This window comes from Acomys minous (assembly GCF_964271855.1).
Source record: "Acomys minous genome assembly, chromosome: 8".
Taxonomy (NCBI): Eukaryota; Metazoa; Chordata; class Mammalia; order Rodentia; family Muridae; genus Acomys; species Acomys minous.
Genome location: NC_140489.1, coordinates 38290804 through 38315791, shown reverse-complemented (window position 1 = coordinate 38315791; position 24988 = coordinate 38290804). Strand labels below are relative to the sequence as shown.

Here is a 24988-nt window from a genome sequence, read left to right as displayed (position 1 = left end):
TTAACCTTTAATAACCAATGCTCTCATTATTCATGTAAAGAATTGAAAACAGGGGCTGGAGAAGTGACTCAACAGTTAAGAGCTTGTTTGTTTGTTTTTTAAGAAGCAAAGGACGTGAGTTCGATTCCCAGCACCCACATGGTGGCTCACAACCGTCTGTAACTCCAGTTCCAGCTAATCCAATATCCACTTCTGACCTCCCTGGGTACCATGAATACATGTGGTGCACAAACATACATACAGGCAAAACATTCATACATATAAAATTTTTTTAAATATGAAAAAGAGGGCCAGAGAGATGGCTCAGCAGTTAAGAGCACTGTCTGCTCTTCTGGAGTTCCTCAGTTCAATTCCCAGCAACCACATGGTGGCTCACAACCATCTATAATGTGATCTGATGCCCTCTTCTAGTCTGTGGGTGTATATACAGGCAGAACACTGTATACATAATAATAAATAAATAAACCTTTTTAAAAGTTTCCCCCCAAAAAAAATCTGAAAAAGTGTCGTGTCCCAGCCTGTGGGAAAAATTGAATCAGTGTTCACCTGAAAGAGGGAGTGGGGATTGAAAGTAGGATACAGAGACGCGAGAAATGACGAATCAAGTCAGGAAATTTCTGATCAAGATTCACTTTAATGTCCAACTAGTAAGAATATATAGAGCAAGGTCAATAGGATCTATTCTAATCTCACTTGCCCTAGCCTCCAGGCAAGAATACAGTAGCCTGAATGGCTCCCTGTAAGAACTTCCTTGATCCTCTGGGTGGTTCCAAGTTGGGACTTCCCTACTTCTTCAAAGGTAAATAAATAGTCCAAGACCCAGCACTCGGGAGGCAGAGGCAGGTGGATCCCTGTGAGTTGGAGGCCAGCCTGGACTACAAAGTGAGTCCAGGACAGTCAAGGCTACACAGAGAAACCCTGTCTCAAAAAACCAAAAAATAAAATAAAATAAATAGTCCAAGGATAGCCTGGAACACAAGAGCTCATGAGGCAAAGGTCAGCAACTCGAAGGTCACAGCACACAACCTAAGCACAGCATTTCTGACATGGCAGAATTTGGCATGGCTCACCACAAAAAAGAAATACAACTACTTTTTTAATGAAAACACCTAGAAAGTAATTTCTGATAAATTCTAACTTCCTCATTAGGAAGATCAAAGACAGGTGAGTCTTTATTAAGAAGCCAGACCCAGAGGATACTCTTGAGTCTTGACTGTTCAAAGATGGGGTAAATGTTTCTAGGATTTTAAGCTTTGAGATAGAAAGCTGCAGATGGATGCTGGCTTGGTGTGGGTTGGCAGATAATCCCGGGTGCGGCTAGACCATAGCCAGTGCCAGCTCTTCAGTTAAGATAGCACCTGTTCGCCTGTTCCACTGAGGTTTCTAACCTGGCAAAGGCCGCTGCTTCCTGGGAAACCACAGAGGTGCCACTCCAACCTGCGTCTTTGTGGGATCCGGTCCTCGTGGCTTAGGCATCGGGGGCGTGTCCAGGAAGAGAGAGGACACGTCCACAAAATAGCAAGCGTGTCCCAGGCCCTGGCTAGCTGTGGTCCACCGCGAAACTGCCCAGGGGGCTGGCCGGGGGCGTGTCCGAGCGATGCTGACGTCACAGGGCGGGGCGCTCGCCTACTAGGGCATTGAAGCTGCGGGCGGAGGCGCTTAATTGAGGTCCTGATTTGCAGCGGGTGGCTTCTCCCATAGTGATCCCCTCACTGCCAGTCATGTTCCTGAGGAGTAGCATCTCGCGTCTCCTCCACGCACAAGTGCCTTGCCTCCTGACGAGATCCGTCCACTCTGTGGCTATAGTCGGAGCCCCTTTCTCTCAGGGACAGGTGAGAGCTGCTATCTGAGCTGCCTGGCGGGATAAGGAGCCCCGAGAGAGTGGCGTGGGACCGGGAGGTGAGGAGGGAGAGGAGAAACGCGGGAGGCGGGGGCTCGCGGGTTCCCACGGCGGGCACCTGGAGTGCACGTGGGATTTTCCCTGACCCAGATGGAGATGGTGGAGAGGAGTTGACGGATGGGGTGAGAGAGGGCAGTGGGCATCGAGAGGGTGGGCATCTGCGGCCTCCCCAGGACGACGGAGAGTATTTCCAGCTTGAGGTGATGGAGAAGAAAAGGCAAAGGATTCCATGGAGGAGCTGGAAAGGCAAAACCCGGAGTGTTGGGAAATTGTCGGAGAGAAGGTTTAGAGACTATGACCAGGGATTAAGGAAGGCTTCGGGATCTATTCTTTCGGAAAGAGCATTAACCTGGAAAGAAATCTTTGCTGGCATCTCCAGCTGCGGGAGGACCCGAGCGGCTTTGTTCTGTCTTCAAAGAAAGAAAACTGCTGCCCAAGAGGGCGCACTCACTGACAGGGAAGCTAGGTGCGGATCCAGCTAGCCACACATTCCCAGTCTTTGGATCATAACTTCACTCAGCCTCCTTCCGGATCTGGGACTCCTGTGGTCCAGCTCTCGCCGAAGGACTCAGAAGGTTGATTTGCTTTCAATAATGGAATTTTCCCTCCTCCATTCATTTGCCAGCCCTCTACGGTGGAAGTTTTGATGTTGTGGAAGGTTTGCTGAGGAATCTGTTAGGAACTCAAGTGTATTATCACAGATTTCTGTGTCAAAGTGTTTCTGCCCCTTTCCTCACCTTCCCTTCTATCTGTGGGATTTGTATGCTTCACAGAAAAAGAAAGGAGTGGAATATGGTCCAGCTGCCATTCGAGAAGCTGGCTTGCTGAAGAGGCTCACCATGTTGGGTAAGTGGTTGGATTGCCATGTGTGTTCAAGACGGGGAAGAGACCTGTTCAGGAATCATATCTCTTATATCCTGGTCCTGGGGTCTCTGCTTTGCATCTGTAAGTGGATTGTCCCCATTTGGTGTCCTTCAGATTCCTTCTGCAGATGAACACCCATCAGGTAGTCTTCAGGGGAAGTCTTCTTGCAAATAGTGTTAGAGCAAAGCGGGACAGAGCGACGCAGGTCCTGGGACAAAGCGACGCAGGTCCTGGGACAAAGCATCAATGGACGCCAGGTGCCACTAAGGATGCTAGCTAGCTAGCTCCAGGTCAGCCTTTGCCAATTACATGGTAGCTTTCCTAACCGGGTCCCAAGCTGTAGCTGATTCATCAGTCTCACGTGTTGACTCTCCAAACCGTTTCCTCAGCCAGACATGATGGGTTTTTCAAAACTACCTAGTTATGAAATCATGTGGGTGACTGATCTGTGTGTTTTTACAGGCATTCCTTGTGGCCAGAGTCGCAAGGTTGTGTGTTGTAATTAAGGTAGTATTTAGGCTTTTAGGACCAGAAGTCAACCTGAATCAAAGATAAACACCATTTCTACAGTAGTGGAGACCTATAAGTACCAAGGCACCCAGTTTCAATACCTGAATGATATCTGACCCAAATACCTCTAGCATGTCCCCTAGTGTCACTAGGACCATTCATATTGTCACTAGGACCATATCTTTTCTGGTGCCGTGAATACAAAATTTACAGTAGAGAGCTTTGGCGATGGGGGTGCAGAATCTGGGTGAAGTATAGAACCTCTGTCCACTCTTGCTCTGACACAGTCACTGATCATGAGGCCACTCTGAGGGTTTCTCTCAAAATCAGGAACCATGAAGTCACCTAATGTGCGACCATGATAGGGAATGAGAGACAGACAAAAGTAAAAATAGCCAGCTGGTGAACCAGTGAATTTACTGTTTGTTTGTTTTGAAAAAGCAGAGATTTGTGATGTTTTTGGATGGGCTTGAGTAACTAGATTATAGGTGATTGTGCGAAAAAGAAGTTAAGAAAAGATAGAAAGAAAAGCAGGCTGTTGTTTGAGACATGGCCTCTTTATGTATCCCTGGCTGTCATGGAACGTGCCATGTAGACCAGGCTGGCAATGAACTCAAAGAGATATACTTGCCTCACCCTCCAGAGTGCTGAGGTTACAGGTGTGTGCCACCATGCCTGGCAGAAAACAGATCTGAAGATGGAATAAACTTGGTTTTGAACATGATGGGTTTGCGATGCCTGCAAAAGGAAGATGCAGCACTAGGACAGAGGTGGAGAAGCAAGCCTGGCTTTCTAGAGAACGGTCAGAGTTGGGCCAGAGCTGTACGGTGGGGGTGGGGGGTGGGGGCGGGGCGTGAAGAGCTGTCTCAGCAGCTAAGAGCACTTGCTGCTTTTGTAGAGGACCCAGGTTTGGCCAGACCCACATGGCTGCTCCCAAATGTCAGTAATAACAGGGGATCTGGTGCCCTCTTCTGATAACCATAGGCACCAGGCATGCACATGGTGCACATACATCTGAAAGACTAGGAGAAGACAGACAGACAGATAGACAGAAAGACAGCAGGGCCATGGCTATTTAATAAAGGTGGAGAATTTCCAAGATCAGCCAACTTCTTCCTCACCCTCCCTACTTGAGACAATGGCCTGACAGCTTAAAACAAACACCTTCTGCACCTCTGTCTTCCTCCAGCAGGCACCCTGCCCATGGACCGGCCAGATCAGGACGTGTCCTGCAATAGCAACAGTTTCATGCCAACCAATCACCCAATCGTTTCTACAAACTGACCAATCTTCAGAGACTTAAAAACCCTAGCCCTCAAGAAGAGACTGAGGTTTTTTTGGTCCTTTTAGAGGGTTTTTCTCTGTGAGCCTGTTACGTGTGTGCATTTTCTCACCCCCCAAACACCTTTCTTTAACTACTGATTGTGTCCTTCCCTGTTTGTGGTGTTTCAGATTGCTTTGCTGGGACCTGTTGCCTGTGAGATATGTCCTGCTTCTTAATTCTTGCAGTGTTTGTTTTCTTTTCTTTGAGTCAGGGCTTCTCTGTGTAGTCCTGGCTGTCCTGGACTCACTTTGTAGACCAGGCTGGACTTGAACTCACAGCGATCCACCTGTCTCTGCCTCCTGGAGGGCTGCACCACCACTACTCAGCTGCTTCTTAATTCTTTAACTGGCAGACAAATGAACCCAATCAAGACCCCCTAGACCATAACTGATACACACACACACACACACACACACACACACACACACACACACACACACACGTTTAAAAAAAAACCTCATGCACAGGATGTGACTGGTCGTCTGCATTTGCCGTAATGAGCAAATGCCAGAGATACACCAGTTGGGGGGTTTGTGGATAAGAAGATCTCCCAGGAAAGGACCTGGGAAGGACCAGTTAAGGGAGAGAGGAGGCCGGGAGAGAGTGAAGTGTTAGCCTAAAGAGAAGAACATTTTGGGAACAAAGCAAGCAGCTGTGTGATAAGAAATCCAGCAAAAAGAGGGTGGCAGATACCCGGGCATGAGCTTGCGTTGCTTCATTGGGATGGTGGGAGGGGCCAGGCTGAACCATCACTGTCATACAGCTCAGCTTGCCCCTGTCTTACCTGCGGAAGCAGATGCAGATACTGAATTCACTGATTCCTGTTCTCACACTTAAAAATCTCTGACGTCCAACCGGCGACCTCAGGCTCTCTGTCAGCAATCCTTGCATTATTAAAGGGGATTCCTCTTCTGCTATCTGAAAAAGTGCCAAGTAGATTCAAGAAGAAATGTCTTAGGAAAAATAATGTGAGCTTTGTGAGGAGGGGCCAGAAAAATTCCCAAGTGGATTCTTGAATTCTGGCACCTGTGGCCTACCCACGCTGTCAAGTTCTTTTATATAGCAGCCCCAGTAACTTGTGGCCCGTTCACTATCATAGCTAAGTCACCACAGTAATTACCATGATTACAGCGTGGCACCTCAGAGTGTTAATTTAGGCTCCTTGCTATCTCTAAGAACATTCGTTCTACTTTTACTGGTCAGAGCTTAAGTGGAATGTGGAGCAGTCGGAAGCCCGTGAGCCTTGACAGAGCAGTCCCTGTAGCGTAATGTAGCGTAGTCAGAACATGGCTGCTCTGGTAAGAGATCACAACCAAGGACCTTTTAGGTCTGCATGATCCTGCTGGAACACATACACAGTGGGCGGTGGTGGTACAGGTCTTTAATTCCAGGAGACAGAGGCAAACAAATCTCTGAGTTCAAGTCCAGCTTGGAATAGAGCAAATTTCAGGTAAAGAAAAGCTTAGAGCCGGGTGTTCATGGTGCCCGCCTTTAATCCCAGTACTTGGGAGGCAGAGGCAGGTGTATTTCTGTAAATTCGAGGCCAGCTTGGATTACAGAGTGAGTTCCAGGACAGCCAGAGCTATTACACAGAGAAACCCTGTCTCAGAAAAAGAAAAAGAAAAAAGGAAAGCTTAGGTCCAGGCATGGTGGAACATGTCTTTAATCCCAAACAATGAAGGTAAAGTTTGTAGAAAGAAGCACAGATGTTTGAAAGTGATATCTAATTGAGTGGCAGAAAAGGTAAAATCAGAGAAACGGTTGACAGAATAGAATACGCCCAATTCTTAGGAGAAGAAGGAAGAAAGGGAAGCTACCTAAAAAAGCAGCCCAGAGACCAAGAAGAGAGGAGGCAGTTTTTACCGGGAGACTTTTACAGAGAGAGGTTGCAGAGAGAAAAAACAAGCTAGACTCAGCTGAAGACAGAACGAGCCAGAGAACGAGAAGGAGCCAGAAGATTAGAACAGATTGCTAGGGTAAGTTTGAGGCCACACAGAGCAATTCAGTGAGAAATTGAGTGAAGCCAGATTCAATTAGTCAGCTTGGAGAGGAGTTCTGAGCCAGAATAGCTGGGTTGGGCCAGCCAGGAAGAGGTCAGAAAGAATTAGAAAGGGTGAGCTTATTCGGCAGTAAGTCTCAGCGCCTGAAAGCATTTTAGGCCTAGGTTAGACTGTACAGAGGCTAGAAGCTTCCAGGACTAGGCCTAGGTTAGCAGACAGAGGCAATAAGCCTCTGAGACAACAATAGTGTCAGGCATATAAAAGTTCCTTTTACAAGTGCCTCTCCCTCTCTCATGTTCTTCCGTTGGCACATTCCGCCTTGTTTTCACCGCAGCAAATGCTGTGCTCTTTTGACCTAGGTTGCACCAAGGAAGGCATGCATAGCAAATTTTTATTTGAAATTCACAAGGGACTACCTTCACTGGATCATTCTGTATTGTGTGTGTCATTGTTCCTGGCAAGCATTTAATTAGCTTTTTTTTTTTTTTAACTTGGTGTTTTACTACATAACCTTGGGTGATCTGGAACTCCAGGGTGGCCTCAAACTTGCTGCAGCAATCCTTCTGCCTTTGCCTCCCTAGTCCCAGTTACCATGCGCCTGCCTTTAGACTCTCTTTAATGCTTCTGGGAAGTTGCTTTTCTGCTTAAGCAGGTTTCTGTTGTTTGTCGATTATAAGCTAGTTTACAAGCGCCGATGAGAAGCAGACTGCTGTGACGACCTTGGCTGTAGAGGTTTGGTCCTCTGCTGCTCGCCCCTGTACACAGGTGTGTTCTGAGTTAATGTGACTTCCTGGTTTAGTTTGCTTGGCCTTTCGTCTTGAACTGGATCTCGATCCTTCTGATTCGGCAGCTTCCTGTTCTGAAGGCGCTGTGGCTTTTGAGCTGTCACATTCCTGAATGTGACCTCTGAGAACAGTCGTCTTAAAGTCTCAGTTTGCTTACAGGTATCAAGTTCTCAATGAATGGACCTATTATGATTTGAGTCTTTTTTTTTTTTCTTCATTCTGTTTTTAGTGTGGTGATAGTGGCGATAGGACGATATCGGTCAAAACACGTTGAACTTAAAAATGTGAATTAATATACAGTATGGCTCAAACTTGTTTTGAAAAATCTTCAACATCTTTAGGTTTCTCCCTCCCTCCCTCCCTCCCTCCCTCCCTCCCTCTTTCTCTTCCCCTCTCTTTCAGTAGCTTTTGTTACATATCCCAGGCTTACCTCTTGCCTTGGCCTCCTGAGTTATGGAATTACAGGTGTGTGGCATTGTACCCAACTCTTTTTCTTTTTCTCTTTTCTTTCTTTCTTTTTTGTTTTTGCTTTCCAAAACATGGTTTTTCTGTGTAGCCCTGGCTTTCCAAGAATTCACTCTGTAAATCAGGCTGGCCTCAAACTCACCTGCCTCCCGATTGTCAGGATTAAAGGTGTATGCCACCACCACCTCACAAGTTTACTTTTCTCTTTTCTTTTTCTACTTTATTTTATTTTTCTGAGTTTTTTCTTTTCTTTTCTTTTTACACATACATTTATATTACTATACATATGTACAGCAAACTACCTACAGCAAGAAGAACCACAAAACAATCAGGAATTATATAAATGTTACATTCATAGTGTTTTGGCTATTTGTACTTGGCAGCCTTGAAGAGAACATCTTTACTATCTTGGTGCATCTAAAATTCTGAATGTAAATCAATATCTATCATATCTCATCATTATCAACGTAAAACATCTATCTAGACCTAAAAACATCTTAACTCCTAAACAACTAAGCTTAATTATAAAACTGAACTATCTGGTCTTCAACTCTGTCAGAGACTTGAGAAGGAATAAAATTAATTATCTGAGTAGACAGGAAGTGCAGGTGAGCAGCTTCCAAAATGAGAAAATGACAGGGACAGTTTGATCCCTTAACAGTCACCCAAAATTCTCTATAATGTTGGAGAATCATCTTTAGCCTTCTGACCCAATATAGATATACTTGTGAGGCAGGAACCATTGAGGACTTGCTTACCTTATCTTGGCAGAGTTTGGCCGCTGACTCTGCCTGCATCCAAACTTGCCCATTTGTAGGCAGAATTCTGTCTGTGGCAGAAACAAGGACATTTTGCCCAGTGGCTTGTTTGCCACATTTGAAGCCATCTCCATAAAGAGGTTCATTGATGCTCATCATCTTCTTTGAGGTTTATTTTTCTTAAGAGCATCTTTTAGGCCCTAAAACTATGGTGAGCTGGGCATGGGACACACACCTTTGATGTGGAGGCAGAGGCAGGTGGATCTGTGTGGGGCTGAGGCCATTCTGGTCCATGTAGCGGGTTACAGGGCTAGCTACCGAGATCCTATCTCAAAACAAAAACAAGAACATGATGGTCTATGTGCAGTTGTATAATCTGCATGTCTGCGTTAGGGTGCTGCTAAATTCAAGATGCTAGGCTTAACCCTAGTGACAAATTAAGTTCTTGTTAACAATGTTCTGAGGAGATGTGATTGGAAATGCAAAACCCAGGGAAGTGGATCAGGTGGCCATGAGCACCTACAGAGCTAACAGAAGCCAGAGACAGAGGGACAGCAAAGGGAAGGGGAAGCATTGAATCTTAGAAGTCACTGGAAAGGGGCTGAGTAGGCACACTCTGCCTGGGGAGGGAGAAAAGGAGTCTGAGCAAATTTGGAAGAAGAATATTTTAGGCAGAGAGAACAGTGTGTATAAAAACCCTGATGTGGATCTAGACTCTCAACAGAATGCAGCCTTAGCCAAGACTGGGGTGTTTAAAGGAGCAGGCCTCTCACTTAAGGTTTTCAGCATCTTCAAAAACACCTCCCAGGAAACTGGCATTATTTGACGATTCCAGTAGTCTCTTAGAATGTTCTACTTACAAGGCTGATCTTTATTTGACTAATAAAAAGTCTTTTAAAAATGGTTTCAGGACAACTGGATATCCATGTCCAAAAAAAAATATACATAAACTTTTTTTTTAAAAAAAGGGCTCCTCCTCATAGCATTTACCAAAATTCCTAGTTAACTCAGGCTGGAGAGACAGCTCGGTGGCTAAAAGCACTGGGTTTTTTGTAGAGGGCTGGGGTTTGTTTCCCAGAACCTGCATGGCATCTCCATGTTGTGGTTCCAGTTCCAGGAGATCAACACATTCTTCTGACATCCAAGGCACCAGGCACGCACATGGTGCATATGCATGCATCCATGCAGGCACGCACTCACGTGTGCACACAATAAAAATAAATAAATTTAAAAAATTTTAACCAAGTGGGCATGTCTAAATGTAAGATGATGTTATGAAACTGTAAAATAAACCATGTGAATTTTTGTACATGTGGGTTAAGACTAGACTGTAGTTTCTTAGCTATTTAACTCAGTCACCAAAATCGCATAAGACAAAAATGAAAATAGATCAGTCAGATTTCCTCCAAATTGAACCCATGAGCTTTGAAGACATTCTGCTATGAAAGAAGGCAGGTATAAAAGGCCACTGCTTGGCTCGTTAAGTGTGACCTGTCTGCAGTGGGTGGGTCTTTGGAGGAAGTCTCTTTGTAGTTCCTAAGGGCTGAGGAAATAGGAAGCCACTGAAAATGGACTTGGGTTTTAAGGGGGAAGGTAACTGAAGCTGTTCTAGATTTAGATAGTACTGACATTTTTACAACTTGTTGAATATATTTTAAAAAATGAATTATAAATTCTAGGAATGAATTTCACAGTATTTAAATTGTATCTCTAACTATGTAGACTGCTGTGACTGGAAATCAAATATGGAACTTATGACCTGCATGTTTTATTATATTCCATTTGCTTTACAAACACCATACACACACACACACACACACACACACACACACACACACACACATACACACACACACACACACATATATATGGTTTTTTTCACATAGGCTTTACAAATCATGTCTGTCAACATTGAATTCTTAGGTTACCAGTTTACAGTCTCTAGTTTTTTTGGAAAAAGAGAAAGAATTCTACATTAAAAAAAGATAAAAATTAATATCTTTGGAATGCTGTTTGAATAACACTTGAGTATCTTTGGAACAAAAATTGGTTGCTAGGTTGCATCAGTAGCAAATAGCGAATATCAGAATTTGCTATCACTGGAGGGAGTAGAGCAGGTGTGTAGTCACTTTCACATAATAAAGATAATCTAGCCGAGTGTGGTGGAGCACACCTTTAATTCCAGCACTCAGGAGGCAGAGGCAAGTGGATCACTGTGAGTTCGAGGCCAGCCTGGTCTACAAAGTAAGTCCAGGAGTGAGTCCAGGACAGCCAAGGCTACACAGAAAAACCCTGTCTTGGGAAAAACAAAACAAAACAAAAACACTCTGCCTTTGCAATAGGGAAATAAAAGCAGATCAAATGTCCAAGAGCAGTCAAGCAGAGCTTAGGGTAGGTCTGGATGTGCTGTTGGAAGCTAAGTTGTTGACACAAACTTCTTTAAAATAAAGTTTTGGAGTCTGCTCTGTCACTAACATCATTTGGACACATCTTTAGAAAACCAAATGTCAGGACATGGGCTTTATATTGCTTATAGTCCATTCTGCTTTCATAGAATGCCTGAGACTGGAAGATTTGTAACGAACAGAAATCTATTGGCTGTAGACGTGGAGGCTGAGGAGTCCGTGATTAAGAGACCACATCTTGTGAGGCCCGAGTTTACTGTTTGCCTACGTGTTATGTTACATTTTCAACACATGCATTTTGAAGGGGCACATTCAAAACTATAGCAAGATTAGCGGTAGGCCAAAATACTGCAGAGCTTTGGACCAACATGTCTGAGCCACACTGTCCTCTGGATGGGCCACCCGTCCTAGGGAAATAGGAGCTGAGTCCTCAGTTAAGAAATTGTCTTTTTAGGCTGCCCCACTCCGCTCTCAGGCAGCCCTTGAATGTTACTATTAGTGATCTATTTCTTTTTTTCATTCTTAAAAAAAAAAAACTCATTTGTTTATTTGTTTGTTTTTGTGACTGAGTTTCTCTTTGTAGTCCTGGCTGTCTTGGACTTGCTTTGTAGACCAGGCTAGCCTCAAACACAGAGATCCGCTTGCCTCTCTGCCTTTCCGAGGGCTAGGATCACAGGCGTGAGCCACCATGCCCAACTTCATTTATTTTTATTTTGTGTGTTTTGCCTGTGTATATGTATGTGTGTATGTGCACCACATGGGTGGGTGGTGCCCTTAGAGACTAGAAGAAGGCATCCCCTGGAGCTGGAGTTACAGATGGTGCTGGGAATCTAAGTTGGGTCCTTTGAAAGAGTTTATCAAGCGCTCTTAACTACTGAGCCATTTTTCCAGCCCTTTAAAAACCTTTTTTTTTTTTTTTTTTTTTTTTTTTTGAGACAGAGTTTCTCTGCATAGTCTTGATTGGCCTGGACTCACTTTGTAGACCAGGCTGGCCTTGAACTCACAGAGTCACTTGCCTCTGCCTCCTGAGTGCTGGGATTACAGGTGTGCGCCACCACTCCCAGCACTGGGCACAGTGTGCATGTGAAAGTGAGGGAACAGCTTGTATAGCCTAGCAGGCATAGTGGTGCACACTCAGGAACCCAGTGAGGAACCGGAGGCAGAAGCCAGTTTGGCCTGTATGGTGAGATCTTTTCTCAGAAAAAAAAAAATTAATATGCGTGGCCTTCAACACTCACTGCCTCTGAAGACCCTACAGTGTTCTTGCTCCCATTTCCCTTCTCTGAAATCCCACGCCCTGGCTTTACCAACTCAGATCCAGACTCAGTTCTCCTTGCCATCTTCCAAATTAGTTGTGTTAACAAGAGCCAGTTTTTCCTCTATCATCAGAGTCTGCATCCAATCCCTGCACTGGGTAGCTAAGATTACACATGATAAGAGCCAGAGATGTCAGCAGCTGGAAAAAAAAAATTAACTTCAAGTAAACAATCTGGAAAGAGGTTCAGAACTGGTTTGGTGGCTCTGTCCCTCGGGCGCTGGTTCCTGTGCTGTGGGCGGGGCCTCTGCTTGATGGTCGACTACTTGTTTCTGGAAGCAGGATAGCTGAAGGGACAAAGAAAGCCCAAAGGAGAACTGTTCCGTTTCTGAGAAGCCGTGGCAGGGCACCTCTCTCCACGGACTGTTGGCTGGCACTGTTACTTGGGGGCACATCCCGGTTCTGGGAAAGCCGGTAACTTTAGTCTAAGAGGTTTACTCCAGAGAAAAATCTCTTTGGATGGATGGCCAGAGTCTGGCCAGCCTCCACCACGCTGTCTTCGGCTCTGTATTAGGGCTTTAACTTTTTCTGCTCGTGACTCCTTTTCACCTGAGAATTGTTCTTTCTTCTCCGAGTCAGGGTTTCTTTGGGTAACCCTGGCTGTTGTGGAACTCACTGTATAGGCTGGCCAGGAACCTGGAGTTCAACGCCAGCTTCCCCTGAAGACCCTGCTGTATTCTTGCTCCCATTTTCTGTGACGGCTCCTTGCTCTGCCAGCTCAGATACAAACTCTCTAAATTCTTCTTGTCATCTCCCAAGTGCTGGGATTAAAGGCATGCGCCACCACCACCCAGCTCACTTGAGAAAGTTGTATCCAAGTCTATATGCATAGGTATACAAATCGAACATGTTTCCTAATTATAAATTTGTTTAAAAGCAATTCCTCACAATACGTATTTTAACATTTATTAAAGACAATAGCAAATCTGTACACTAAGTAGATAGATAGATGTGTTTTACATTCAGACGTATCTTGAACCAGGTATGTTGGCTCACACCTATAAAGAGCGCTAAGGTTTAGGAAGCTAAGGCAAGAAAATCATTAAAAGTTTGAGTCTATCACGGGGTGCAGTGAGTCCCAGGCAAACCTGGGTACATATGTGAGACTCTATAGTTAAAGCAAGACACAAAAGCAATTAAATCTTGGCTGAATATTTGATTTATGCAGGACATAGAGTTATTGTTACTGTTTTTCTTAGAGTTGGTCAATATTTTTACTCTATAATCATCAACTTTGAGAATGACATGTGACACAGAGTGGAAGGATTATGTTTGGGGCTATTTCAGAACCCAGCCAAAATTCATGCAATGAATTGGGAGAAAAATCAAATCAGTTTTATATATGTATGTTTTGCTTGCATGTATGCATGTGCACCATGTATGTGCTTGGTACCTCAGAGGTCAGAAGAGGGCATCAGATCCCCTGGAACTGGAGTGAGTGACAGACAGTTGTGAGATGCCGAGTGCATGCTGGGAATCCTACCCAGGTCCTTTGCAAGAACAACAAGTGCTTTTTAACCCCTTACCCATCTCTCCAGCCTTCATGTAATGATTAAACATAAAAAATAAAAGTAAAACTCAAGTCAGCGACCCAAACAGCAGAGCATTTTTATCTTTTAATTATTTGATTTATTTGCTTTGTGTGTTTGGGTCTTCTTACCCAAAACTGTCTGACGAAATGATGCAGACATATTTGACAAACACATTTTGGGAAGTCTTAGGTTACAAGATAAATTTCAAAGAAAAACATAAGAGGAAGCGTGGAAAGAAAAACCACAAAGATGCTTCGTGTAATGTCATCCCCTAGTGTGTTCTGCCCTTCCTCGGTCCTATGTTAACTCTTGTTACCATTTAAACATGACTTGCAGGAGGGGCTTAGACACTCACTGTCCCTTCATAGCCTCACTCTTCTATGAAGTCTGGTGAAGAGGGCTGGGACCCTTGCCCCAGTGGATTTGGTTATAGTTTCAGACCATGAATTTTAAGCCATTATTCTTTGGCCCAAACCTTTTCTTTTCTTTCTTTTTTTTTTTTTAATGTAGGGTCTGACTATGTAGTCCTGGCTGTCCTGGAATTGTTACATAGACCATGCTGGCCTCAAACTGGAACTCAGAGATAACAAACACCACCATGCCCGGCTCAAATATATGTTTGTTACTTAAACCAGGCACGATTAAAATCCACACGTTTTTGACAGGGTGATTTTGCAGGGTAAGGAATTCCTGCTCTGAGATTTGACAAAGTCCTGGGAAGCACTTTCTGCACCCTGCTGGTTGTGTTAAAGACTGTCAGGGTGTTTGAAGAAATGGCAGTCTGGTGGTGAAAGGTCAGGTGAGCATGGCGGCTGACGAAGAACTTCATTGCCCAATTGGCCCAACTTTTGAAGCAACGGCCTTGTGATGAGTAGTGAAGTTGCCGTGTGGAGAACTGAGCCCTGAAGTCCTCCGTAGGCACTGCAATCTGTGGTGTGTCTCATAGGTTTGGATGGCCTGCTCCATGTCCCTTTTTGTTCTTGCTGTCTTGGACCTTGGGAGACCTAGCCTTAGACATCCAAGAGCAAACCCCATAACAGCCACAAGCCTGGTCCCTGAGTCACTGCACAGAGGAACGTCTGCCCTTTACCTGGGTGGTAAACAGACATGGCTGTATTTGAGCTATATTTTGAGTAATTAGATGACTACACTTAGCCTATTCCACCTAATAGTCTTGTGTTTTAACAATTATGTATTATGCATCAAAGTCTTGAAGAATACAGTGGTCAAGTTTGGGGAGTAACGTGGGAGCCTGCACCATTAGATAATTTCTTATTCATTTTCTACAGAGAATATCTATTGCCTATAAGGAAAGAGAGAAAATACACAGCAAAACAGTATTGGTACAAATTGCACTTGTAGAGGGCCTTTTCTTGACTCCAGCAGTCAGTGTTTCTACCCGTTACCTGGTCCTTACGTTGTGAAAATTAAAGAACCGAGTTAGGTGGGGCTTTTAAGATATAAGGATCTTTCAGGGTCTGCTTCTTAGTTTTGTGGAAACACAAGGCAGAGCTCAGCAGGTTTTCTTAGCCAGACTCATGTTGACATATAAATTATCAAAAATGCATGCAGCTGGGCATAATTAGATTGAGAAATAGTCCTTCAGCATGCACTGTCAGGAAGCCCCTGTGGGTATGTGAGGCACCTGGGTAGTGAGTGGGGCAACTGGAAGGCTGTTTGGTGAGAAGGATTCTGTGAGTGGGTAATCTCTCTTTTAAAAAAAAGATTACTGCCAGGTGTGGTGGCACAAGCCTTTAATCTCAGCACTTGGGAGGCAGAGGCAGGCAGATCGCTGTGAGTTCAAGGCCAGCCTGTTCTACAAAGGGAGTCTAGGACAACCTTAAAAAACAAAAACAAACAAAAGATTGCTTTTATTTTGTATGTGTGGCTGTTTTGCCTGTGGGCTTTGTGTCCACAGAGACCAGAAGAGGGCAGCTGATCCTCTAGAACTGGGGTTATAGTTGTGAGCTACCATATGGGCACTGGGAATTAAACCCAGGTCTTTTGGGAGGCTAGTCCCCCACAGCTGTGATCTTAGAGTGTGTATCCAGTATATGGTGAATCTGTTGAACAACCTCTGGCAGCTGCTTAGTGTCAGGGATTAGTCCAGGGACTTGTGGTAAGCAGTTGCTCTATCCCAGAGTTATAGGCTGGCCTCTGAGCTGCACAGTTAATGACCAAAATCCTCCCATGGAGTGCCCTTCCTTGGAGTACTGCTGGAGGATTGACAGATTGTTTTAAGACCTTTGCAGCTCCTCTCTGGGAAGTACATGTAAGTGAGCAGAATACTGCTTTCTGTCAGGCTTACCACAGTTTACACCCTCACGTCCTAGATTGGGCCTGAGTATTTCCTAAGTTCTCTTACTTAATCTTATCCACCGGGACTTTAATGTCCTTGTTTTTCTTACTGGTCATATGAAGAGTTCTATGAGTTAAAGGTTTGGCAAGTAGTTGTCAAAGTTAATATTAAACATTATTATAACCTTTTGATTAGGGTTCTCCAGAGAAACAAGGCTCTCTAGAGAAGGTCTAAGAATTCTGCAGTTCTTTAGCCCTCGAAGCTGGATGTCTGAGCTGGCCTTCAGTGTACACTGGAGTCCTGAAGAGGCAGGCCCCAGTGCCAGGCAAGGGCGGAAGTGAGTGAATGCAAGGAGGGGAAGAGCAAAGCAATCCTTCCTTCTTCCATTGTCCCTATCTGGGCTTCCAGCAGAAGGTGTGGTCTGATTAAAGGTGGAGCTCCCCCCTCGAAAGGTCTGGATTAAAGGTGGCTCTAATTAAACCTCAGAGATCTAGATTAGAATTGGATAGTCCCACTTTAATTGCTTTAATTAAGAAAAAAATCAGAAAGAAAGAAAGAAAGAAAGAAAGAAAGAAAGAAATCATCCACAGGTGTGCCCAGCCATTGAGTTAATTCCAGATGTTCCAGACCAGCAAGTGTTCTTAGCCACCTCACCAGTCATACAGACTGGGATTTGGTTTTTTTGGGGGGAGGGGGGCGCTGTGAGTGCTCAAACTTACTATTTTTTGCATTTATTGTGTGTGTGTGTGTGTGTGTGTGTGTGTGTGTGTGTGTGTGTGTGTGTGCGCGCGCGCGCACCGAGGTACATGTGTAGAGGTCAAAGGACACCTTTTGGAAATTGGTTCTCCACGCACCATGCATGGCAACAGGAGCCTTTACTCTATGAGTCACCTTGCGCAGCCCTCTGCCAGACTTTTTTTATGTGTGTTGCAGCATGCGCCATGTACGTGCAAGAGCTGGAAGGCGTCAGACCACCTTGCACTGGAGTTTGAAGGAGTTATGAGTCACCATGTGGGTGGTAGGAACTAAGCACAGGTCCTCTGTATGAGCAGCAAGTGCTCTTAACTGCTGAGCCATCTCCCCAGGAGTCCCCTACCCACAAGCCTTTTAAAACAACTGTTTTATTTGATCATTTTCTGTTGGTTCTTTAGCTGGCTGGCTATTTTTGTCAGTTTGACACAATCTAGGAAGAGGGGGTGCCAATTAAGAATTGGTCTCCACTAGGTTGGCTTATAGGTAAGTCTAGGGGTCATTTCCTTTTCTTTCTTTTTTCTTTTTGTGTTTTTTTTCCCTTGTGATAGGTTCTCTCTATGTTAGGCCTGACCTAGAATTCCTATGACTATTAGGCTGGCTTGGAATTTAGAGATCCACGAGCCTCTGCCTCCTGAGTGCTAGGAATAAAGGTGTGCACCATTCATGCCCAGTTGTTGGGCATTGTCTTGAATGATGATTGAAGGGGAAGGATCGAGCTCACTGTGGTTGTTGCCTCTCCTGGACAGGTGTTCCTGGCTTGTGCATGAGCAAGCCAAGGAGAGCAAGTTAGTAAGCAGCATTCCTCCATGGCCTCTGCTTTAGTTGTTGTCCCCAGGCTCCAGTGTTGAGTTCCTGCTCTGACTTACCTCAGCAATGGACTGTGACCTGAGATGCGTATGCCAAATAAATAGACTCTTTTCTCCCCAAGTAGACTTTGGTTACAGTGTTTATCACAACAACAGACAAGCCACCTAGAAAAATTCTTGGAGTCTTCAGCATGTCATCATAGTCATCTTCAACTTGCCTTTAGCTGCTGCTGCTTCTTCTTTTTCTCCTTCTCCTTCTTCTTCTTCTCCTTCTTCTTCTCCTTCTTCTTCTTCTCCTTCTTCTCCTTCTTCTTCTCCTTCTTCTTCTCCTTCTTCTTCTTCTTCTTCTTCTCCTTCTTCTTCTTCTTCTCCTTCTTCTTCTCCTTCTTCTTCTCCTTCTTCTTCTCCTTCTTCTTCTCCTTCTTCTCCTTCTTCTTCTTCTTCTCCTCCTCTTCCTCCTCCTCCTCCTCCTCCTCCTGCTTCTTCTTTTAAAATTATTTATTTATTATGTATACAGTGTTCTGCCTGCCAGAAGAGGACACCAGATCTCATTATAGATGGTTGTGAGCCACCATGTGGTTGCTGGGAATTGAACTCAGGACCTCTGGAAGAACAGCCAGTGCTCTTAACCTCTGAGCCATCTCTCCAGCCCCGCCTGTAGTTTCTTCTTACTTGAGTTGGGGCCTTTTATAATTATTTGACAGTTCAGTGATCAAACAGTTCATAAACATTTTTAGCTGATGTCTATCTTCTGAGAAAGGATAGTTTTCTGTTTTGCTTTCAATCTCCATTTTTGTTGATGATTAAGGTCAGCCTTAACCCCCAGGTCTTTGTTGGCCTTAAGATTTCATGTTCCCAGTAAACGCTTCTCGTTTTTACATTCTCTCCAAATTTTTCTTTAGAATGAGTTGGATTAAAGAGAAAAGTTTTTTTTACAACTTTTATTTATTTGTTTATTTATTACATATACAATGCTCTGTTTGCATGCACACCTGCCCGCCAGAAGATGGCACCAGATCACATTACAGATGGTTGTGAGCCACCATGTGGTTGCTGGGAATTAAACTCAGGACCTTTGGAAGAGCAGTCAGTGCTCTTAACCTCTGAGCCATCTCTCCAGCCCCAAGAGGAAAGTTCTTAGCCGTACAGTTTAAATTCAAGATTAAATTGCATTGGTCATAACCAAAATCTTTTTTTTTTTTTTTAAGAGAGACAGGGATTCCCTATGTAGCTTTGGCTGTCCTGGACTCCTTTTGTAGACCAAGCTGGCCTTAGACTCACAGAAATTTGCCTATCTCTGCCCCCCCAGGTGCTAGGATTAGAGACAAGTACCACTGTGCCCAGCTATAACCCAAATCTTTAACCAAGTTCTGCAAATGTTAAGATGTATGGTTTCCCCAGCACTCCAGAGGCAGAGGCAGGTGGGTCTCTGTGAGTTTAAGGACAGCCTGATTTACATAATGAGTTCCAGGATAGCAAGGGCTATACAGCAAGGTTCTGTCTCAACAAAACAATGCTTAAAAAAAAACACATACACACACACAAAAACAAACCCGACACCTTTCAGATGTGTTAGCTGTAGGTTTTTATTTTAGCACTTGGCAGGTGTGTGACCTCAAGCAGGTTCCTTCATCTATGTGTAGGGATTAATTTAGTTGTCTCGTTATTTTGAGTCTGAAATAAAAATTTATGTTAGGCAGTTAGAACAGTGTCTGAGCCTGTAAGTAACAAATAGATAATGTCTCTCTTTGGGTCCTCTGGTTTATTTGTTGTTATTATTTTGGAACAAGTCTTACGGCCTTGGCTGGCCTTGACCTTGTTTATGTAACCAAGGTGACAACGTCTGATTCTCCTGCCATCATTCCCCACGTGCTGGGGTTATAGAGGAGTGCCGCCGTGTGCACTGTGTGTACATGCTAGGCAATACCGGTGTAGTCAGATTGCCTACATTGTCAGCACCTGCATGTATAAAAAGACAAAGTGTGTGTGTGTGTGTGTGTGTGTGTGTGTGTGTGTGTGTGTGTGTGTGTATACTATATGCTATATGTGCTCCAGTGCCTGAAGAGGGCAGGAGAGGGCACTGGATCTCCTGGAGCTGTAGTTACAGGCAGCCCATGTGAGTGCTGGGCACATGACTCAGGTCCTCTGGAAGAGGAGAAAGTGCGCTTAACCCCTGAGCCATCTCCCCAGCCTTAGCTCCTGACCTCTTATTCTAGAAAAATAAAATATTTGAGAATTTGGGTGTTTTTTTTTGCAGCACTGAGGATCAAACCAGGGCCTTGAGAATTTCTACACATGTATTTTTGTCCTGAATTAACAGCACTTAATTTTCTTTATAGCCTGTTGGAATTTTAATTTTAATTCTACTTTATAATTCTGCCATATAAGGTCTATTTGCTTGCTACCTATTTGGTGATTCTTAGGTCAATAATGTCTCTGGGTTTCATTGTCCAGTGTGTAGTTTCTGGAAAATGGTGTTCATAAGGGTTGACCTAACCAAGCTATTCAGGTGATGTTTTGAATTATTCTCAGATAAAATGAGTACAACATGACACTATTTTGTCCCAAGTAATTCTTCGTGGTCTAGGCCAGTCAAAGTTCATTTTGTTGGTCTTCATTTGTTGCAGGATGCCACCTAAAAGACTTTGGAGATTTGACTTTTACTAAAGTCCCCAAAGATGATCCCTACAACAATCTGGTCGTGTATCCTCGCTCCGTGGGCCTTGCCAACCAGGAACTGGCTGAGGTGGTGAGCAGAGCTGTGTCAGGTGGCTACAGCTGTGTCACCATCGGGGGAGACCACAGGTAAGCTAGGATCCCAGGGTCCTTTGGGCTTAATGATTAGCTTATTTATTTCAGTGTCCTTACTTGGAGAAAAATACACACCAGAAGAAACTATGCATGCTCAACACAAGCTCAGAGATAGAGTAAGCAGGATTCTTGAGAAACTGTCTCAAGATGTTTGGGTGGCCATTTTGGAGAACTGATATGATCCATCCATAGACTGAATTTACGTGTTTTTATTAGCATTTCTACTAATTGATTTGTTAGCGATCCTTCCTCGGTATTTGAATACATTTTCTCTCTAGTATGGACACAGTAGTTCTTTGAGTGTTTCTTAAGTGAATTGTTTTTTTTTTTTTTTTCAAAATATGAGAGAAAGCTACTAGGACTAAAATAAATACATGTAGGATGAAAAACTGAAAAAAAATACTGAATAATCCAGAATTCCAGAGAGAGAGGTCCAGACCAGTGTAGTCAGATTCAAGCAGGGGGTGTGGTATGAGCTAAGCAGTGAAAGTAGAAAGAGATACTGCAGGATGGAACACTTTCTGGTACTTTCGGTTAGTTACCTCTCCTTACAGTACAATGAGGGAGATCCGGCTTTATCTCATTTATTGCTAGAAGCTCTGAGGGACAGAGGTTAAATGACTTATTCAAGGCCTAACTCCAGGAAGTAGCAGGGCTGGCATCCAAATCCACTTTATTTCTCCTTTTGATTCAGTCTAGCAATTTCCCCTGAGATGTTCAGAGAACTTTCTAGATAACTATCAGAAGTTAAACCGTTGCTCCAGCTGCAGAAGCAAGTCGATTCCTCATTAGGAATACAAATTCAGGAAGAATAAGACACGAAACGGGCTCAGGCTCCCTAGAGATGACTGGGCACTCAATGGAACCAAGCAGAGGAGAGGGCAGGTTTCGTGCCTCCTACCTCAGGCCTGTCTCTGAATGCTTATTCTCGTTAGATTGTTTTCTTCTGGTCAAGTCTCACTGGCGATCTCATCAGTGCACTGGCGGCCGGCAGCCTTTAGTTTTTCTTTTTGCCTACTGCTGTATATACTATAAGCAGGTTACTTACCTATTTTCAATTCAAAGCCAAAACTGAGGCTGTTATAGCAAGGAGGCTATAAATGCATAATTTGAATGACTTATTCAGTGCATGAAGCTCAATAGAGGTTGCCATGTAACTTTAATGTCTAACAGCCCCATTTTGGGGGTTTTAAGCAGTGTTACCTACAAGCTCTTGCAGCTTTCTGATTGTGTGTGTTGTCTTGGGAATTGAGCTTAGGGCCTCACACACACTAAGGCAAAATGCAAGGCCACTTAGCTACACCTGCAAGTCTGTGTGTACCTTGAAAAGGTTAATGGAAGTTGCATGTAGCATACCTGTAGCCGCAGCTACCTGGGAAGCTGAAGTGGGAGGGCTTTGCCTAAGCTCCTCAGAGAGCAGCCTAGGCAACATGCCAGACTCATCTCAGCCAGGCCGCAGAGCCCTCTAATGTCCCAGATCCCTTGGAAGCTAGAATGCCAGGGATTAGGCAGCATCTCAGACAAGACTAAGTTTCAGTCAGTGGACAAATGTTAATCTCCAAGCTCCTTTTATGGGCCAGAGCTAAAGGACAAGTCAACATGGAGCAGCAGTGACATGTGTCACGCTGCAAGGGCAGCTAGTCACCAGAACTGCCTCCCCTACTCCAACTTTGAATTGTATTTTATGTGTGTGTGTTCTGCCTGCATGTATGTATGTACACCACATGAGTACAGTGCCCTCAGAGGCCAGAAGAGGGTGTTGGATCCCCTGGGACTAGAGTACTAACTCTTTAAAGCCTTACCTTTCTCCGGTCTAATCCACTTAAAAGTTAATCTTTGGAAAGTACAACCGAGGGACTTTTGTCTCACTGCAACCAGCCTCAGGCCAGACCCTGACTTTGCCCTGGGGGACAGAGTGTAGGTAGTGTTGGCTGAGGTTATCTGTTACCGGGCATGTTTGCCAAGCTGAGGGCCTTGAAGATTATTATAGTATTTGTTCTTTGCAGCCTGGCGATAGGTACCATAAGCGGCCACGCCCGGCAGCGCCCAGATCTCTGTGTCATCTGGGTTGATGCTCATGCCGACATTAATACACCCCTCACCACTGTATCTGGAAACATCCACGGGCAGCCACTTTCCTTTCTCGTCCGAGAACTCCAAGACAAGGTAAGTGGGCCAAAAAGAGGCGAAAGGCTTGCAAGGTTATCCTGGGGCTTTGGAACCCTGAGTGAGGCCTGGATGAAGGGTGGGCTGAGTGTACCTACCTAACTCCTCCACTTGTTACGTCCATTGTTAAGGGCCAGGCAGTCAGCTAGCTGCTAGGGCTACAAAGCTCACAGGTCTCTGCTCTTCAGTGGGCTCATAGTTGTCTAGGAAATTGTGTAGTACAGTGATAACTGTAGTGATGGATACTTCCAGAGCCCAAGGACTTAGGTCAGAGGCCACACTCTAAAACACTGACTTAGAGGTAAGTGGCATTGTGTTTACCTTTAGATAACATTTTTTCTGAGCTCTTCAAAAGCCAAGGGAGTCTGTGTTAGACATTCGAGACTCTAAATCTGTACTCAGTGAGAAGCCAAAGCTAGGCCACAGTAGATTAAAGACCCAATCTGTAGCAGGCAAAGGGGATGGGAAGGGCTAACCAGCATATTCCTGCTACCTAGTTAATGAGAAGCCAGGACCATTTAGAAGACATGTTTTTATAGACCCAAGAAACCTGTAGCATTTTGCAGCTGCCCTGCTGAATCATTCCCACTGGACATTCCCACTGGACAGCAGTATTGTACTCTTAGGGGAGCACGTGTGAGAATAAGGATTCCCGACCGATCCGCTTTGTTCCTCTCTTCACAGATGCCACAGATGCCAGGATTTTCCTGGATCAAACCTTGCCTCTCTTCCCCAAGTATTGTGTACATCGGCCTAAGAGATGTTGAACCTCCTGAACGGTATGTTGATGCAGAAGGGCTGAGCTGTATGCCTGTCCTGCCTACCTAGTATAGGTCAATATAAAGTCAAGATTCCCTAAATACACATTTATCAAAACTGCTTTTTAAAACTAATCTTTCCTTTTATCTCACCAGTTTTATTCTAAAGAATTATGATATCCAGTATTTTTCCATGAGAGACATTGATCAACTTGGTATCCAGAAGGTCATGGAACGGACATTGGATCGGCTGATTGGCAAGTAAGTGATGGTCTCGGGGGAGACAGGGCACACTGTACGAGAGCAGCACACTTACGTCCGTATCCTGAGCATAACAATTTCACTTCTCAAATAGAAGCAAAACATGTACATGTATTTTCAGACAGCTCAGAAAGGTGTAGTGTCAATTATACATCATATTCGTCTAGATTTGGGAGGACTAAAGGAGGAGGACTGACCCTTCCCACTCTCATGTTTGTTCTTGATTTTGTAAGCATCTTCTGATGAGAAGCCTTCATTCATTGTTCCAGTGGTCCCGCCCTTCTTAGCACCATTACTGCCTCATCTGAGTTCTGTATGAAGCATAAAGCTGCATGCTCATTAGGATCACTCTCCCGACAGTGGGGCTTATCTTCTGGGTGGTCAATGTCAGAGCTGCCGCCTTGTCACTAAGTTGCTAAGAAGTTATTTGCTATGAGGACACTGATGTTAGTTTCAGTCTAACATGGAATACCTGCACTCAAGTTAGAACTGGAAGGTAAATTTGCAGGCATAAAACTGGGTTATGTGCCGGGTGTGGTGGTGCACACCATTAATCCCAGCACTTGGGAGGCAGAGGCAGGCAGATTGCTGTTGAGTTCGAGGCCAGCCTGGTCTACAAAGCGAGCCCAGGACAGCTAAGGACAGAGAAACCCTGTCTCAAAAAACAAACAAAAAGAAAGAAAGAAAGAAAGAAAGAAAGAAAGAAAGAAAAACTGGGTTGTGTTCAGCTGCAACGACTATATCCTAATGAAACTAACTCAGTTGGTACATGATGGAAGTGAAGCAGTCCCTCTACTGACAGTTACTGGTGTGAGAGGCTCTGGTGCTCTAGGTAACCCAGAAATAAGCACTGGAGTTTATCTGAAGCATGCAGAACAAATGGCAGTATCTTAAAGTACTATGTAAGAAGTTAATGTGTCAATCTCAGGCATCCTCAGGAATAGAATTCCAGAAATAGTGCTGAATTAGCAGAACACTGAGTCTGGAACAAAATCACGTTTGTAGCCACAGAATGAAGACTGCAAGCACAACCGGATATATCTTCTCCTGTCCTTTTCCCTTCTAGAACACAGAGGCCAATCCACCTGAGTTTTGATATTGATGCATTTGACCCTAAACTGGCTCCAGCCACAGGAACTCCTGTTGTAGGGGGGTTAACCTATAGAGAAGGAATGTATATTACTGAAGAAATACATAATACAGGTATGTAGTAGCCAGGCCTTCAGCCTGTTAAATACATCTATGAAACATGCTGAAATCTCCTTCTGCAGGGGAT

The 24988-nt window shown here is 44.4% G+C and overlaps 1 protein-coding gene across 1 annotated transcript in view; it reads left to right on the top strand.

Moving 5' to 3' along the window:
- The first annotated feature begins 1624 nt into the window (after nt 1–1624).
- Nucleotides 1625–24988, top strand: part of ARG2 (arginase 2) — a 28283-nt gene continuing 4919 nt past the window's right edge. Inside the window, exons 1-7 of the mRNA XM_084793542.1 lie at nt 1625–1832; nt 2674–2746; nt 20344–20521; nt 22534–22693; nt 23378–23472; nt 23608–23712; nt 24779–24915. Coding sequence (XP_084649668.1) covers nt 1722–1832; nt 2674–2746; nt 20344–20521; nt 22534–22693; nt 23378–23472; nt 23608–23712; nt 24779–24915 — 859 coding nt within the window. The 5' untranslated portion in view covers nt 1625–1721. The remainder of the gene's footprint in view (nt 1833–2673; nt 2747–20343; nt 20522–22533; nt 22694–23377; nt 23473–23607; nt 23713–24778; nt 24916–24988) is intronic.